The sequence below is a fragment of the Alosa sapidissima genome, chromosome 2 (assembly GCF_018492685.1).
Source record: "Alosa sapidissima isolate fAloSap1 chromosome 2, fAloSap1.pri, whole genome shotgun sequence".
NCBI classification, from domain to species: Eukaryota; Metazoa; Chordata; class Actinopteri; order Clupeiformes; family Clupeidae; genus Alosa; species Alosa sapidissima.
This window is the reverse complement of record NC_055958.1, coordinates 41,466,820-41,484,912: the sequence shown is the minus strand read 5'-3', so window position 1 is coordinate 41,484,912 and position 18,093 is coordinate 41,466,820. Positions and strand designations below refer to the sequence as shown.

Sequence of the window (18,093 nt, the reverse complement as noted above, 5' to 3'; positions counted from 1 at the left end):
GGTTATATGTGTATGTATGTAATGTGTGTGTGTGTGTGTGTGTGTGTGTATATATGTATAGACCTGTTCCAAGACATCGTAGACACAACAGGCCATATGTACATGTAAGTAATGAACTGGTACACTTAATAGGTTTTTTCCACTGTATCAAAGAGTAACAAGGTTGTAGCAGCACAGCTGTTACATGTACACTGAAGACAATGAGGCCTTGACTGGAGCTAAGAATGATTTGTATATCAAATCTATCATGACCAGATTTACCCCATCCAGCAGGTCTCAGGTCAGCTCTTTGCCTCTGATGAAAATTTAGGCAAATTGGCAAAGTTTTGTAAAAGCACTCAGTACGATGTAACAACTATAGCCTATGTAGTTACCCACAAATACATAATGCAAGTACAATTATAGTACAGTACCTGATAGTACATGTTGTTACACAGGTTGTACCACTGTACCTAATTAGGTAGGTACACTGTAACAGTTACACATTAAAATAAAGTGTTGCCGATGAATTTCCCCAGTAGTGGACAATAAAGACTTCTATTCTAGCCTACACGTCACATGTAGCCTACTAGAAGTGATGTTTCAGCTAGAAGTGATGGTTCATAAATTGACCCTCCAACTTTGCTGATGCACAGAACAGGTGTGCTGAGCTTTGTTTTTGCTCTTCAAAGTGTTGTAAGTAAGGTGGTGTAAGTAGCCTATAGGCAGGTGGTCAGTGGTGGGTAGAGTACTGAAAATCTATACTTAAGTACAAGTATATTTACTTCCTTCAAAATCTACTCGAGTAAAAGTAAAAAAGTACTTTGTTATGAAACTACTCAAATTACAAGTTACTTTTCATTTTTGTATTGATGTGCTTGGATAAGTGAAAAAGACATAACAGGTCCTATTTTGGTGATCTAAAACACATGGTCACTTGCGGATAGCTTAAATACATTTAGGGGTTTGTCCAGTCCACACTCGGGGTGGTTTTGTTATCAAACGTCAGGCACCTGGTGCAAAAACCAGGCGCCTGGTGCTTAAACCAATCAGAATGACACCTGTCATTCCCTTTAGAAGCAAGCACTGCAACTTCAAACAGCACATCTGTATTTTGATAGTCAGTGGCGCATTTCAAGGAATCAAATTGAAACACAACTACCAAAGTAGGGAGAGAGAGAGAGAGAGAATGGTAGAGGGAGATGATAGCTGGAACAAGTTACCAACTATTACATTTTGGTTAAGCAATCTACAAAATCCCATACAATAATTGCTGCATATAATCAGCAAGTTACATTGTGTTGTCAACCCTTCCTGAAGCATACATTCTACTAGTTATACCAGGGTCTCCAACCTTTTTGGGATTGAGGGCTACCTGAAGGATCCAAAATCATAGGGCTACTCATTTGAAACAAACAGACCCTCACTCCTTTTTTGCGAGGGTGATCCTCCTAAATAATAAACCTATGTGATTTTTACATTTAAGTTATCAATATTATGTAGGCCTATGAGCCTTTATATATTAAGCAACTGTATTTTCATCTGATTCTTCAATACATCAATATCAATATGCAACACTGACCGTTTTTGTTCAGTTAGTTCAATTCAAAGTTTCCATGAGGAATCTGATTTAATTTTTTAAACGAAAAAAGCCATCTTTAATGCAATTAATAATGTAGATTACAAATAGCATGCCCACCATTCATAATTCAGAGGTTGTTTAAGTTCTGATTTCAGTGAACAATTCGGTTGTAACATTCAATAGCAATCACCAACACCATTCTAACTTAGGAAGACGCCTTATTGCACATCTGAAATCTCTCCATGATCTGACAGTCCTATTGGTATGCCACAAGATTTTCAACGCTATTGCTACACCAGTAGGCTACGGAGGAGAAAGGGCCCGTGACCTAAAGCAATTGTTTTTCAGTCCTTGAACAATCATGCACGAACCGTACGGACACGGAATAGCTACAGAACTTTTGCAGAGATATGCTTGCATTGGCTACACCAGATGAGCAAGCTAATATAGCCAATATTACAGATGCATGGCCTACAATTAAATATCCACAATGGAGGATGTTTTAGAGCGTGATCTGCAGGCGACTTGTTGGCTATTTTTAGAAAGTGCGCTGTGGGCGCCGTAAAGGCAGCGGGCACCATTTTTGGAGACCCCTGAGTTATGTCAAGAAATAGCCTTTGTTTCAGTCGAATACAGCTAGTACTAGCTCGCTAAGTAGCACTACGAGAACCACTGATAGAAAATAATACCTCAACATTTTGAAGGCTGATATTGTTATGCTTAGGCTGACACATTCCTTTCATTATACGGTTGTCTCCCTTCCTTCGCATGGGACGGAACAGTGTTGCAGATGCGGCCAGACGTTGACCATGGGAGTGGGGGCTGCTTTTGGTAGTAGGCTACTAACGTTCATCTCTGCATCCATGGCGTTTCTAGTCCTCAGTACCAACGTAACGGCCGACTCGCTTCTCTGCTGTGTAACAATGTTGCAACCTAGGGAGGGTGCGTCGCTAACGTGTATGCTTGTGTTCCAGTCAACGAAGATATGTGTAGCCTACTTCTATCGAAATACTCATTTTAATGAAGGCCCAATGGGAAATGTAATTGAGTAAAGAGTACAATTCTAGTTCAAATATTTACTCGAGTAAGAGTAAAATTACAGCCTTAAAAAAGGAACGTGGAAAGTATTCGTTACCGAAAAAAGTACTTTTTTACTCATTTGCATTACTTGTAACACGTTACTACCCACCACTGCAGGTGGTGAGACAGGTTAAAAAATATGGTGCAGTGAAACAGTACTATACAGTTGATTTTCAGAAGGTGGTTTAGAGTAGTATAAATGAAATATAAATATGTGCACTGTATTAGCAGTTACCTTATAAGAGCAGAATAAATATGGGTATGAATAACAATGTCAGTTGATATTATTTTAAATGTTGGTGACACTACATTAATAAGGAGAATAGCAATAATAAACAATAATGTGAATGCAATATCAATGGGCAATAAATAGAAATAAACAAATACTATAACATACAAACAATGACTCAGAACAGCCTAAGTGCATGGTGAACAAATATGTCTTTACACCCCTGTTGACAGGTGCATGCAAAAACACAGAAAGCAGACAAGGATTCTGTTTTTATAACACATGTATTAAGCAATGAACATTTGAAGATATATTGTTTTGTTCTTCTAACATCAATAGTAGTTGTGCAGAGGTTGTAACATAATTATAAATACATGCTGTCACATTATGAATATATACCCTGTCTTGTCTTGCACATCAGAAGCAGCAGCACTATGCTATTACATCGTTCACCGTAGGGACTAATATGAGGGAGACTGAGCTGCCAATCTCTCTTAACAGGTCCTGCATTATATCTACAAATATCCGTTCTGCTCTGCACAAACATAAGCAGGGTCTGATTTAGCGTGGCAGAGTGCTGATTGACAATAACATGGTTCCCTGCAGTGTTTGGTGGATTCCCATTGATGTTTGTGCGTTCTGTGTGGCATCTCATCCCTCAGTTGTCTGATTGCATTATCAGCTGAAAGACCAACTTGTAACAAGGTCCCAATTGTGGATACACCCGTTAAAGGAGAATTCCAGTGTGATATTGACCTAAAGTGTGTTGAAACATGATACCGAGTGTGAACGTATGTCTCATAGCCCATCTCGGCTTGTCCCCTGCACTCCAAAATCTGGCGCTAGTTAGCCGATGCTACCAACAGCTTTTTCAATGGTGGTGCTTCGGCATCGGGTGTCATGTTTTAACACACTTTAGGTCAATATCACACCGGAATTCTCCTTTAACAGTCCTTGTGACCAATGACATCCGGATCAACTACAAACTTTGATTGATTTTCAACAATGAACAGTTAGTTCAGTGTAATATGTTCAGCTCTCTCATAAGTCAACATTATATGATATGACCCTATTTTACATTATAGCCTACATATGTTATAGCCTAACCCTTATCTATAGGTGACTGATGAGATTCATGTTAGCATATATATTCATTGGCGACACAATTAATATTGGAGCTATTTCACTGTCGCAGACCCAGACGTGCTTGGTAGCCTAGGCTACGTAGGCTAGTCATAGGCCAACATGAGACTTAAGCCCCCGTGTCGTCATGACTGAGGTTAGCCTATGTTCTAACTGTTGTTATTATCTGTAGGACATATTGTCTGTGGAACACAATTGTAGGCTAGGCCTACAGTATATTTGATTTTCAGTAAGCTTATATCAATGATGAAGCTTCTTTACTTTTTTTGGTGTAATTTTATCTATGTAGGCTATTTCTTTAATGTTACATTATTATTTTGTTAATACATGGAATAAATCACCACAAACACACGCGACTGTAGCCTACCCCGCTTGCGCAGGGTGGCTAACAACGCCCCTAAAACAATTGTAACTGTTGGCTCCTCGAGGCTTATTACTTAAACGAAGTTACAGCAGCTATTAGGCCCGAGGTGCAGTGAAATGGCGTCATCTGGTGGTCATACAATTCACCCGCTATTAGACCCGAAGTGCAGGAGAAGTGGATATTCAACCACGCCATCCTTCAGGTCACAGCGACACGTAGGCATACTTTATGTGCTGTGTCATGCTGCCATCTAGTGGTTGTGGAATATTTAACACCCATTATAGTTCTGGGAATAGATGTGCCCTCGAATAAATGTTCTTTGTTACAAATGATTTGGGTAATCCATCTGATAAATTGTGTTTTTCTTTTTATACTTCGTTCCTTTATAAATTGAATTGTATCTGACATTCGACGACCATAAATTTGGGCAATGGGCATTGTTAGGGGTTGACACTTTGCATAAGATTTCTCCACATTACTTCATCCAAATTCTGTGCTTTTTGCTGTATAAATGTTGTACAAATATGTAGTTTCGTATCAAAGTGGAATGGTTGTTGTCATAATTCAGCGGCGTTAGTTTGAGCACATAATTGACGTTTTGTTTACATATGTTCAATGTAAGTCAATGGGAGCCGGAAATCCATAAATAGCGGCGACCAAAGATTATTTCGCCGGATAGCGAGACAGCGGTCTCGCAGACGTATCCCAACATTTTTAAAGAGTTCAAAGAACGACAGGTTAACGAATGTGCTATAGAAAACATGACTACATGGTTAGGGCCAAGTTCTTCTCTTCTGTTTTAGTCTAGCCTAAGTGAAACGAGTATGGTTCTCTGGGATAAAGCGAACCTTCCTTCATCAATGAATTTTGACGAGACATAACGAGCTCTAATCATTTTGACGAGACATAACGAGCTGTAATCATAGAGTGCGAACGTGATGAAAGCGAATGTTCACGCCAGAATAACATTACCATAACTTGTAAACAATCTATTTCATGTTCGGTCAGTACTACTGGTAATATTTGTCATGGCATGTAGACTGCAATTTGTTCAATAATTATTGCCCAGATGTAGGATAGGCTACCCAAAATGCGCTAATTAAAGCCCACAGCATTTTACCACTGCAGCGTGTTGAGTCCTAATAATAATGTTTCATGTTATCAAAGAAATAGACGTAATGTAGTGTGTAGGCCTATCTGACGAAGACCTGAGTGGTTGGAACGTCGTACTTGTACACTGGGCGCAAAGAAGACTATCCTCACATTTTCCCCTTTGCAACTGGCAAAGAAATCCCATGAACACGGGAAGGCCTAGGGTAGCCTATACTGTACATCAGATGGCCTAAAGATTAGCCCCCTCTGCATAGCATTCAGTGATTTGCATGCAGTAATTTCAACACTGACCTTGATCTAGCCTAGTTTGGCTATTTAAAGTTACTTTATTGCCAAAACACAACACAATGTAAATTAACTATAACAAACAATAAAGGACTTAATCACACAAAGTAGGCCTACTATTTTACTAACTATAAAAAATAATAATTATGTAGGAAGTTTAGAAGTTTAGAACCCAGAATTGACCTGCACATTACAAAAGTGCACCGAATCCAACACAAATGACTCAATACACTTGGAGGAGGTATGAGTCCTTTCTTTTCCAGAGATCTTAGGATTTCGCCGTAGTATCGTTTCAGTATCGGGCATCGTGATATTTATGGCAGGTATCATATCGAAGTCATAATTTTGGTATCATGACAACACTATTACACTTAGTTCTTGAAATAGCTTCTGATGTCCTCCACCTTTCTTTTCTAGCTCCAATGCAGCCCTAATTGTCCGTTGTAGTCTGGCACGGTCCCGTTTGGTGGCTGACCCAAACCAGACAATGATTGAATGATGGCTGAGTAGAAAGTGGTCAGCAGCTCCTTAGGAAGATTAAACTTCCTTAGCTGTCGCGGGAAGTATAATCTCTGCTGGGCCTTCATTGTGGACAGAGTCAATGTGGAGAGACCACTTTACGTCCTGTGAAATGGTAGTTCCCAGGAACCTAAATGAATCCACACCCAGATAGCAAACATGCACTGGGACGGAACTGGGCCACACCTACCACAACGTCCGGCACGGATCTGCATAATGGACCTGATCCGGCGTCCAAACGCACATCGGTCCAAAATTGGTCTGGATCCGTTTGACGGATCTGGTACCAATAAGGGCTAAGACTGGCCCAGTTCCGTATGGTAGTCTGTGTTACTGACGTGTTCCAGATCTGCTTATCATTTGCAATACGGGTCCGCTTATTGTGTGTGGTACGGACCCGTTTATCAGACATCAGCCGGCTTTATTTGACATGTGAAATGTGATTGGTAATTAATTATCCTGAAAAATCTGTTTGCTACACATTTGCTAACAGGTTCATTATAGGTTCACCCAGGCTAAAGTTTGTAACGTTTAAGCTCAACTGAAAAAAGCTAGGCTACAAACACGTCTTATTATTTTTTTATTCAACAACCTGGCTGTAGAAGTGCAATCCAAGACAAAGTTCAAGTCGTGTTAATTCCACTGTTCCCATCGATATTCAGGCTGTCTTTCTCAGTCATCTTCATGGTCAATCTGAAACAACACAAAATAAACATTAGCCTATTTTCAAAAAGGAATGAATGGCTAAGTCACAATTACACTCGTTTTTTATCATCAGTGATCCTGTTAGCGTTATCACTGTTTTTTCCAAAATAGTTATTGTGATGGCTGTTTTGCTTAAGCTAAGCTAGTAGCCCATATTGCTGGAAAATAATAGTATAACCTTACAGTAAAGTTATCAATCGCTCGGTTGCTTGTTGTTGTCTCTGAATAAACCAACAGAGATAAAAAGCAGATAGCCTACCTTGAAAAATTGGGCTGTCCTAGTCCAACCCCAGGCTGGCAAATCATGTCAAAAGATTGATAGTGAGCAAACCAAAGATCCTTGATTAACATTACTGCTTGGACTTCTGCATACTGACACAAACAACAACAACTTCTACCACTGCTAGGTAATAATAAAAATAATGAAACGAACATACGATCAATATTGAGCCAACTATATCTTCTTTTCCAGCCTTACTGTAGAAATGAAGTGGCCATGGGAACATAGTGCACCCCCATGGTTTCTAAATTTGTGCCATTCCAAAATACCTTTTGTTTTCTTTAGCAGCCAGTTGACAATGAGGGAAAGGACAGTCAATTTAGCAGAATCAGCACCTTAATTAATATCATTACCACCTGGGTCTGCTGTGATATAATGGTCCTTCGGCTCATATCCGTATCACAGGTTTGGGCCAAATCAGTGTTTTGTATTTTAAACGTTGAACCACCTCCTGTCTGTAAGCAGACTCATCACCGTCCTGGATCAAAACGGTGGTGTCATCTGCAATTTGCATCTGACGTCTGCAGGAGTTTCACGAGATCTGCTATGGGATGATTGAGGACTGTAGATGATTAGTTGAGATCTGCTATGGGGGGATTGAGGACTGTAGGTGATTGGTTGAAATCTGCTATGGGGCGATTGAGGATTGTAGATGATTGGTTGAGATCTGCTATGGGGGGATTGAGGACTGTAGATGATTGGTTCTGTAGAGGCAAGAAGGCACAATGTTCATTCAACTTCACATTTAATTTATGTAGCCTCAATCATTTAGTTTAATTCAATTTGCTCAGTCTTACAGCCAAGGCAGCTAAATGAGGTGACAATAGCCCAGACTATTGTATTGCATGGAGCATAGATTAGAAATACATCAGTCTTTTAGCATAATAAGAGACTATTATGAGTTTGCCACATACTTTCAGACTGAATTAAGACATCTGTGTGAAGGATACCAGGGGGCAATATGAAGCAACATGTTACGTGCATGTGGCATGATGCATAGAGATACATAGATTAGCAAAAAGGCAAAAATATAAAGCAAGAGATTGACTACAAATTAAGTGTCTACTAGATAATGAAATTGCTCATTACAGTTTTTCTCAATCGCTTCACAGCTTCTGTCAACTCTTAAATCACATTGTCAAATCAGTTTACTCTTAGGCCTACACTGAGGCACTCTGGCCAAAACAGCACATTTTATTGGCAAAAGGCTCTCACCCCGTCAAAACGTTTAAAACATGCAACACCAACAAACCTTTCCTTCAAACAACACAGCTAGTGGCCAAATGAATACATTTTTACAATCAATCATTACACAATTGACAATATAAAATTACAGCTATCAATTTGAACCGGTGCATCCTACCTTGTATGTTGTGCTACATGCCTGTGTGCCTGTGGCAAATGAACCTCTTGTAAAGAATTATGATATATACTTTGAAACATAATTTATTGATGCCATTCTATTCTCATACTTTGGTGGTAAACTGAAATACTCATTACAGAAAAGTAACCAAATGAAACCCAGTCCATAGGAATATACTGCAGTAGAGTAACAACAGTTCAAATACGTAGGTACTATAGAGTGCAGTAAATATTCAGTCCACTCTGTCACAACGATTAGGCCACATATTCTCATCTTGTAAAGAGCAACACAACGTTGGCACCTTTATGGACAAATGGAGACTGATAGCAGATTGAATGATTGTGGGTAGGTGCACTGGTGATTCCACACGAATGCAGGTCATTTCTAACAGTTTTGAGAAGATTGCTTGCTTATGTTTGGCATAGTGAAATCAATGGCATCTGGACTGCTTGACTGACATTAGTGTGAAGTGTTTTGCAAAAAAGTGGAAAAAAAACATTGAAAAAGTATGTATGCATTTGCATCTCAGTTTCATTAAGCAGGAAAAAGCAACTGAGAAAAACTGTAAATCGACACTTAAATCATGAAAATATTTACCAAATATCACATGTTTCCACCAGCTCTCCCTGCATGGCGGAAGGCAACTGACGAGTTAATGGAGAAAAACAAACAACTGGAGGAAAACAAGAAAACAATGGAGGAGAAAGACTTGGAAATGGAGAAGATGAACCTGCAGTTAGAGGAGAAGAACAGAGAGATGGAGAAGACATTTCAGGAGAAAGACAAACAGCTACAAGATAAAGATGTGGAAATAGAGAAGAGGAACCAAGGGATGGAGAAGATGAACCTGCAGCTAGAGGAGAAGAACAGAGAGATAACTGAGAGAAACAAAAATCTAGAAGAGGGCAGGACAACTCTTCAGGAAAAAGACAAACAACTAAAAGATAAAGATGTGGAAATGGAGGAGAGGAAAAGACTTGAACATGAGAGAGACAAACAGATAGAAGAGAGAGAAATCAAAATCAAGGAGAGAGACAAGAGGATAGAGGAGAGTGAGAACAACTCCCAGGAGAAAACCAAACAATTAGAGATGAAAGACAAACTACTGCAGGGAAAGGACTTGCAGATTAAAGATGGAGAAAATAATCTCAAGGAGAACATGCAACTTCTGGAGGAGAACAAAAAGAGACTGATGGAGAGAGAGAAGATGCTGGAGGACAAGAAAAGAGAGATGGAGAAGATGACACAACAGCTAGAAGAAAAGAACAGAGGCATGGAGAACATGAACCAACAACTTGATGAGAAGAACAAACTTCTCCATCAAAGAGACACAGAACTGGAGAACATGACCATACGAGAGAGGGAGACAGAGAGATTACTGGGGAACATGACCAGTGAGGTAGAGACCACTAAAAGACAACTGGAGTCACTGGAAAAGGAACTGCAGGACAGGAACAGCCAACTACAGGACCTGAGAACCCAACTGCAGGAACAAGAGAGGGAGCTGGAGGAGAGAGATAAACAGCTGGAGGAGAGAGATAAACAGCTGAAGGAGATAATCAAACAGCTGGAGGAGAAAGATAAACAGCAGGAGAGAGAAAGAGAACATCTGCCTGGTGAGTATAGCAGCATAGACTGGGCAACTGCTATCCATCTAGAGGCCCCAAAGACCACTCAGAAAGAAATATATATATTAAATAGGAGTAAGAGCATGTAGGAGGCTGAGCTGTGTCTTCTAGGGATGAATATCTAATGATTCATTGTATTCATATAATGTTTATAGAGGGTGATGCAGTTTTCATTATGTCTGATAACGCTAGATTTAACAGACGAACCAGAGCCACCAGTGGCAGAGCCCTCGCCAGTCCCAGCCGCACCTGAGCAGCAGATTCACATGGAGTTCAGCCTGCAGCAGCCCTTTACCCCAGAGCTGGCAGATGTCTCCTCACCACAGTTTAGGAGCTTGGCTGCAAACGTTTCAGCAGTGGTAAGAATGTGGAGGTGTTTTTTCCCTCCGGTTTCTAACTCTTCAGCACATCTTCCTTGCTTGGAATTTGTGCTCTTCAAGGTTTCATGAACACAAACCCCAGCTTTAGTATTATAAGCATGTTTGGTGAGAGAACGATAATTGATTCTTAATGCTTGCTTTTTCAGCTGAACACAATCTACTCTAAAAAGTTTGGATCCCAGTTTGTTGGCACACACATCAACAGTGTCAGGTTGGTAGACGTGCATTTTCTTACTCTAAGTGTTGTAGAGTGATTGCAACCGTTTAATCTATTCCTTCCTTCTGTGTGTAATGCTTAGACGAGGATCAGTTGTGGAGTTTGTCCTGATATTCAAGAACAATGTTCCGGACGCTCCGGTTCTGATCTCCACACTGAAGGAAGCCATTGCTGAAAAGAGTCCAGATGTTTCTGCGCTTCTCATCAAGCCCAACTCTATAGCTCTTAAAGGTAAGCATTATCCAACATGTGCCCAATCTGTAGCTCTTAAAGGTAAGCATTATCCAACATGTGCCCAATCTGTAGCTCTTAAAGGTAAGCATTATCCAACATGTGCCCAATCTGTAGCTCTAAAAGGTAAGCATTATCCAACATGTGCCCAATCTGTAGCTCTAAAAGGTAAGCATTATCCAACATGTGCCCAATCTGTAGCTCTTAAAGGTAAGCATTAACCCTCTAGGCGCCACGGTCGACTTTAGTCGACAAGATGCGGTACTGAATAAAACGGCCGATTTAGTCAAATAGGGTGTCATATTTCATTCGACCTCCACTCCACTAGATGGCAGACATGTCGTACATCATCCCCGAGTCGAAAAAGGGGCATGCTTTAAACAAAACGTACACTTGAGGTAGATGAGCAGAACAGTGTTGATGTGCAGATGACAGACTGAATGATGGCTGAGTGGAAAGGGGTCAGCAGCTCCTTAGGCGGATTAAACTTCTTTAGCTGTCTCAGGAAGTATAACCTCTGCTGGGCCTTTTTCTGGATAGTGTCGATGTGGAGAGACCATTTTGGAACCTAAAGGAATCCACATTGGACACTGTGTCATTCAGAATGGTGAGGGGGGGGGGGACTTCTCCTAAAGTCCACTGTCATTCGGTTTGTATCACGATTTTTGACCCACGGGGTCGATACGAATCTCGATTTTTCTTTTTTGGGGGGAGGGGCTAGACATTTTATTAAATAACATTTTAATAGCCTCCCTTAGAACACCATAGGATTACAATATAATATATCTATTATTTTATATCCTGATATAAAAATATTTTTCTGAAAGACTGATATTTATGACGGCACACTTTATGCAGATTAGCCTATAGCCTAGGCCTACTATTTTTTATTACAACTCTACAGTACCTCTTTAATTCAGCTGTCTGGTTGAAGCCTGGAAATATTGTAAACAAAGTAGCATAGTTGGCTAGCTTAGCCTATCATAGTCTACTGCAGGGGTCTCTACTCATTTAAAACAAACATACCCTCACCCCTTTTTTGCGAGGGTAGTCCTCCTAAATAATAGGCCTATGTGATTTTTACTTTTAAATGATTAATATTGTGCAGGCCTATACGTCTTTATATATTACGCAACTGTATTTTCAAATTTAATATCAATAACCTATGCAACACTACCAACATTTTTGTTGAGTTTGTTTATTTCAAAGTTTGCATGGGGAATCTAATCTATTTTTTTTTTTACAAAAATCTTTTTGTGTAATTTGGGTTACAATTTCAATAGTAATCGCCCTCACCACCCTAACATATGAAAACTCCTTTTAAAGTTATTGCACACCTGAAATGATCCATGATCTGACAAAAAGGGTAATGCACAGTCCTGCTCAGTCATGCATGCTATAACATTTTCAGCGCTATTATACGGCAGTAGCCTACGGAGGAGAAAAGGCCTGTGAGCTAAAGCAATTGTTTTTCAGTCCTTGAACAATCATGCAAGAACCGTATTTGACGAACATGGAATGGCCACAGAACTTTTGCAAAGATATGCTTCCATTGGCTACACCAGACAAGCAAGTTTTTTCCCCCTTTACTGTCTATGCATGCGAGCAGCGTGTATGCTCTCCGCTTCCGTTGTTGTTTAAAGATTGAATGGGAAACGGATTTAGAGCCAAAGGCTAAAATTTAACGCAGCTACAATTTGTAAGGTATCACCAATATCAATTTAATGTTACAGATGTATGGCTACATACATTCTTATAATGGTTCTGGTCTAGACTTAAATATCTATTGAAAACTTCACAACAATGGAGCGTGTTTTTAGAGCGTGATCTGCAGGCGACCTGTTGGCTATTTTTAGAAAGTGCGCTGGGGGCGCCTCATAGCCGTCCCGCGGGCACCGTGTTGGAGACCACTGGTCTACTGTTTGGACTGTTCAGTTTCCCCATGTGTGTTTTAAGTTTCAAGGTAATACTTGTTCTCCTTGGGACAGGCCCTTTTGGGAAATGTTGGTATTGAGATGATCAGTCAACTTCAATGCAAGAGTTTTAAACAAATATGTGCAGCATGCTAATGATGCTAAGCGGATTTAATAGTAATTTAGCTAGTCGTCTTCTATGCGTCCTTGCTTTCACGATTGTGAATGTTTTATTTAAGTTGTGCGTGTTCATTGAGCAGGAGAGGGAGGGAGCGCGAGAGAGAGCGGGGCAAGGAGAGGGGGTTTACTTCTATACTGTTTGGTAAAGTTGCACACATAGTCTACAATGAAAGCAAGGAGAGGTTTGAAATTATTTATTTATTTGTTTTTGGACAACGTAGGCTACCGATAAGTAAAGCGGGAGATGTGGGTTGCTTTTGCGGCTGCGTAAGCTACAAAGCACTGCGGGAAACACTAGAAAGGGTGTGTCGCGATTCTGCCTTTTCACACTGCGACACAGTATCGTGGATATGAATGTCGCGATTTCGGTTTCGAATCGTATATCGTTACAGCCCTACTGATGATCCACTGACAGGTGGTGGCAGGCACTGAGAACTGGGTGAGCTTCTGATGTAGGAGTTCAGGCATGATGGTGTTGAACGCCGAGCTGAAGTCCACAAACATGATCCTGGCATACGTGGGAGTCGAGGTGGTGCAGGATGTATTGCAGTCTCATATTGACGTAGGCAAACTGCAGGGCGTCCAGCAGGGGTCCTGTTATGTACTTCAGATGGCTCAACACCAGTGTGGGAATTTTTCACGGCAGCCACGGCCATTGTTGCCCCTTGTGTTGGCTGTAAATCCCCTTTAAAAATCGGCGTTTCACAGGCCACTGTGGCCTTGGTGCCCCCTTCTTTCAATATTCTGCTTTCCGTCCGACTAATAGCGATTTTTATTTAGCCTATAGCCTGTCAAAATAATCTTAGCATCGACATTAATTTAGTATTTTACGCAGTGGAGAAAGTGGCATAAAACGATGTTAGCCGCTAGTTCCTGTGGTTAACAATTCACGATAAAAGTAACTTTAATTTAATCATATTATTCTACAAAGGACCATCTCCCTACCCATTCATCTCGATGGAATACTTCACAAACTCTTAACTCAACACATGACAAACCATATATCAGAATAAATAGCAGACCTTACCGAACACAAAGATTTACTGTAAAGCAGGGGTCCCCAACCTTTTTTGTACCATGGACCGGTTTAATTCCCAATTTTTTTTCACGGACTGGCGGGGGTTGGGGGTTCCATGTTGTGCATGCATTACTTGAAAAGAACGAGCTCCAGTTATGTATGAACAGTGAAGGTAACAAACTCTTAACAATGTGAAAAACGTGAACTTGAAGAAGTGAAAATTGAACAATATGAACTATGAACTATGAAAATTGAACAACTTGAAGCTACATCTATCAAGTGTGAACATGCTTAACAAAATATGGGAACTAAACATGGGAACTAAACGTGCATTACGAATAATCAGTGGGAGCCCTGTGCTTGTTTCCCTGCAACAAGAAGGTTCCATCTGGGGGTGATGGAAGACAGTGACACCCTCAGTGTGTTTGAAATGGCCAGTCGATTGCGCAATTTGGTCTTTGCAGAAAACCCGGCCTCGCATAGGTACGTGGTGGGGAATGGTAGCAACGTTTTCAGCGCTTTTACGGCTATTTCTGGATATTCTGCTTAGGTTTTGATCCAAAAACCCGCCAGAGAGGTTTGCTCAAACACACTTTTAAGACCACCGTCATTTGCAATTTCGCTCAACTGCTCTTCCTCCTGCGCTAAAAAGTTGGACTATTCGGGATATTGACAAATGGGTTGCGGACCCACTCATTGGTTTGCCGTGGATCTTTGGAGGATGGGAAGTAACGCTCAAACTCATTTGAAAGTGCAACAAGATCGCGCACCAGCTGCGAGAGAAAGGGCCCTGCCTCAGTCTCTCCCAAAACCCCCACTAGTGTTTGGAACATATCAAATACACTCCGGTCCACTCGTCGTCCCCACAAATCAAGCTTGGCTTTAAATGCAGCTACTCTATCTGCCAGTTTAAAGACAGTCGTCATTCTCCCCTGGAGTGACAGGTTGAGGTCATTAAGCAACCCGAATATGTCACACAGGTAAGCGAGTTTTGACACCCAGTCCTCATCACTAAAATGTGCAGCTAACGGTGACTTTTTTTTCTGTAAGAAATCTCTGTAGCGGCTCTCGCAACTCAAACACTCTGGCCAGTGACCTGCCCCTTGACAGCCATCTGACCTCTGTGTGCAAGAGAAGGCGTTTGTGCTCTGCATCCATTTCTTCACAGAGCTGCTCAAATAAGCGAGAGTTGAGTGCGTGTGCTTGATGTGGAATGTGGTTGATAACTTTAACTACATCAGTTAATACCCCATTCAACTCGGGTGACAGTTTTCGGCTAGCCAGCATTTCCCTATGAATGACACAGTGTGTGGGCTCGCAGTCAGGGGCAGCCTCTCTAACCCTTGCAGTGAAACCGGACAGCTGTCCGGTCATGGCTGCAGCCACATACAGTGCCAATACAAAAATAACCATCCAAAGCCCGGAACAGTTCTGCAGCTGTGGTGTTCGTTGGAAGTGACTGCACACACAACAAATCCTCCTGAACATCCTCCTCAAATATGTACCGGACAAACACCAGCAGCATTGCCTTATTTTCAACATCAGTTGACTCATCAACTTGGATAGCGTACCACAGTGACCCATTCACCCTCTCTAACAACTGTGCCTCAATATCCTCTGACATGTCATCAATTCGCCTATGGACAGTGCTTGCAAAAAGCGGTACCTGAGCTATTTTTTTAGCTGCAGCCTCCCCAAGAAGTTTATTGCACATGTCTTTAGCAGCAGGCAGAATTAACTCTTCCCCAATAGTAAAGGGCTTCTTAGATTTAGCAATCCGACTAGCCACTAAGTATGAGGCTTTTAGTGCAGCCACGTTCACCGATGTGGTTGCTTTAAGCACTAGTTTTTGTCCTTCTTGCTCGCGTTTCTTACGCTCAAAGAACTCAAGGGGTTTGTCTTTAAGTGTAGAATGCTTGGACTCTAGATGTCGAATTAGCTTTGATGGTTTCATTGCTTCGTTTGACAACTTATCGCCATATACCACATATAAAGGACTTGGTTCATGCGAATCACCGGTCTCCTCGAAACCATATTTTAAATATGACTCGTCATATTTCCTATTGAATGACCCCTTCTTTTTCTTTGAGGTATCTGGCTCATCACCATCGTCAGTGGGTCATTTCCAAAGAAATGCTCTAAAGATTGTTGTTTTTTGTTGCTCATTCTAGCAGTTTAGCTAACTTCGTGTGACACTACCGTTCGCGAAGAACTGATCAAGTGAAGTGAGCTGACCTGAGGCTGCGTAGCGCTGAAGGCAATATGTAAAAGTGTTGAAGGCGGGACAGACAGACGTAAGAAAATAGACCTTGCAAAATGCAAACATGCGTGCAATCAAACAACTGCATATAGGCCTATGCCATGTAAAAACGTGACATTATTGTGAATTAAATTGAGTTTATTTAGTTTGCATGCATTTTTTGTTTTATTTATTTTTTTTAAACTCATTTCGTAGGCTACGGCCCGGTTAGGAATGTCGTGGCCCGGTGGTTGGGGACCGCTGCTGTAAAGCATTCCCTATAGAGCTAAATTTGTCTCAATAATATTTGTATATGCGCAGAGGGGGATCCACAAATACTTCTTGATTTGCATGTGTGTTTTGATATTTACAAATAAAAAAAAATCATATTTGTAACTCGTATATTGATTTTTACAAATATAGATGTGCATTTGTAAATAAAATGCCATTTGTAAAACCTAAAATTGAATTTGTGAAATGTGATTCTGCATTTGTGGATCACCATTCTTCCCTTTCCAAAGTTACGTGTTTTTGAGACGCTCTTCGCATTAAAGTTGCACAAATCCACACGTAAAAAAAATCATATTTGTAACTTGTAAATTGGTTTTCACAATTATAGATGTGTATTTGTAAATTAAATGGCATTTGTAAAACTGAAAATTGCCTTTGTGAAATCTAAATTTGCATTTGTGGATCAGCACACGTATTTTTGAGACAATCTTTGCGGCAGAGAAGCCACCCAGATCCACAAGTAGCCTGCTGACACTTTCTAATCCAGTAGATGGCAGTGTTGTTCTATGGGACTCATAACACACAGAGCTAGCGAACCTAGTTCTTAAATCTAACAAGTTATGCCTTTTACAACAAGCTTTTTGATGGAAAAGTGGTGTTTTTTTCCATAATCTTTTGAGTTCCATAATCTTTTAGTAAACGCACTCTAACACTTTTAAAGCAACCAATGCTGTTATCTGAAACATGGATTTGCTTCTTTAGGACTTCAACTTGCACACTCTGCAAAAAACCGAAAATAACTAATTTTGAAAAAAAAAAAAAAAATTCAACGTCAATTTTCACGAATTGCGTCTCTGCTACTTGTGCCTGGTCACGTATATGTGTGTGGCACTTACAATGACCAGAATAAATCCTTGTGAATAAAGGTAGTGAAAATGGCCTAAAAAAATTAAGGGTTAAAATATACAGTATATATTTAAAAAGTAGAATCCAAAAATACTTTAAAAAAACAATTATTTAATAAATATTTCAGGAAAATATAAGTTGTATGTGTATGTGTTTATCAGTTCCATAGTTTAATAAATTAGATATCTGTTTTAAGTCTTTTTTTCTCAACTAAAAATGCTTTTTGCTGGTTAGGGGGTACTTGGCTGAAAAAATATTTCAGAGGGGGTACATCACTGAAAAAAGGTTGAGAACCACTGTACAGTATTAAAGGATAACAACAGTTAACTAACTGTTAGTAATGAATTGTTAACTGCTTATTGTGCATTGTTAATACCTAATAAGCACATGTTATTCTAAAGCGTTACCAAAGATGTTTGTATTTAAAGAATTAAAGCTAAACAAGAGTTTAAGTTTAAACTAAAGTAACATGCCCAGTATGTTGTCCGCAAGAAGGCCAAGCCGAGAG

General features: G+C 40.3%; 1 protein-coding gene across 1 annotated transcript in view; it reads left to right on the top strand.

Annotated features, from left to right (window-relative positions):
• LOC121697648 (trichohyalin-like) overlaps positions 1-18,093 on the top strand; it is a 102,765-nt gene that overhangs the window by 34,316 nt on the left and 50,356 nt on the right. The window contains exons 5-8 of the mRNA XM_042079266.1: positions 9,263-10,258; positions 10,463-10,629; positions 10,797-10,861; positions 10,950-11,098. Of these exons, the coding sequence (XP_041935200.1) occupies positions 9,263-10,258; positions 10,463-10,629; positions 10,797-10,861; positions 10,950-11,098 (1,377 nt within the window). The remainder of the gene's footprint in view (positions 1-9,262; positions 10,259-10,462; positions 10,630-10,796; positions 10,862-10,949; positions 11,099-18,093) is intronic.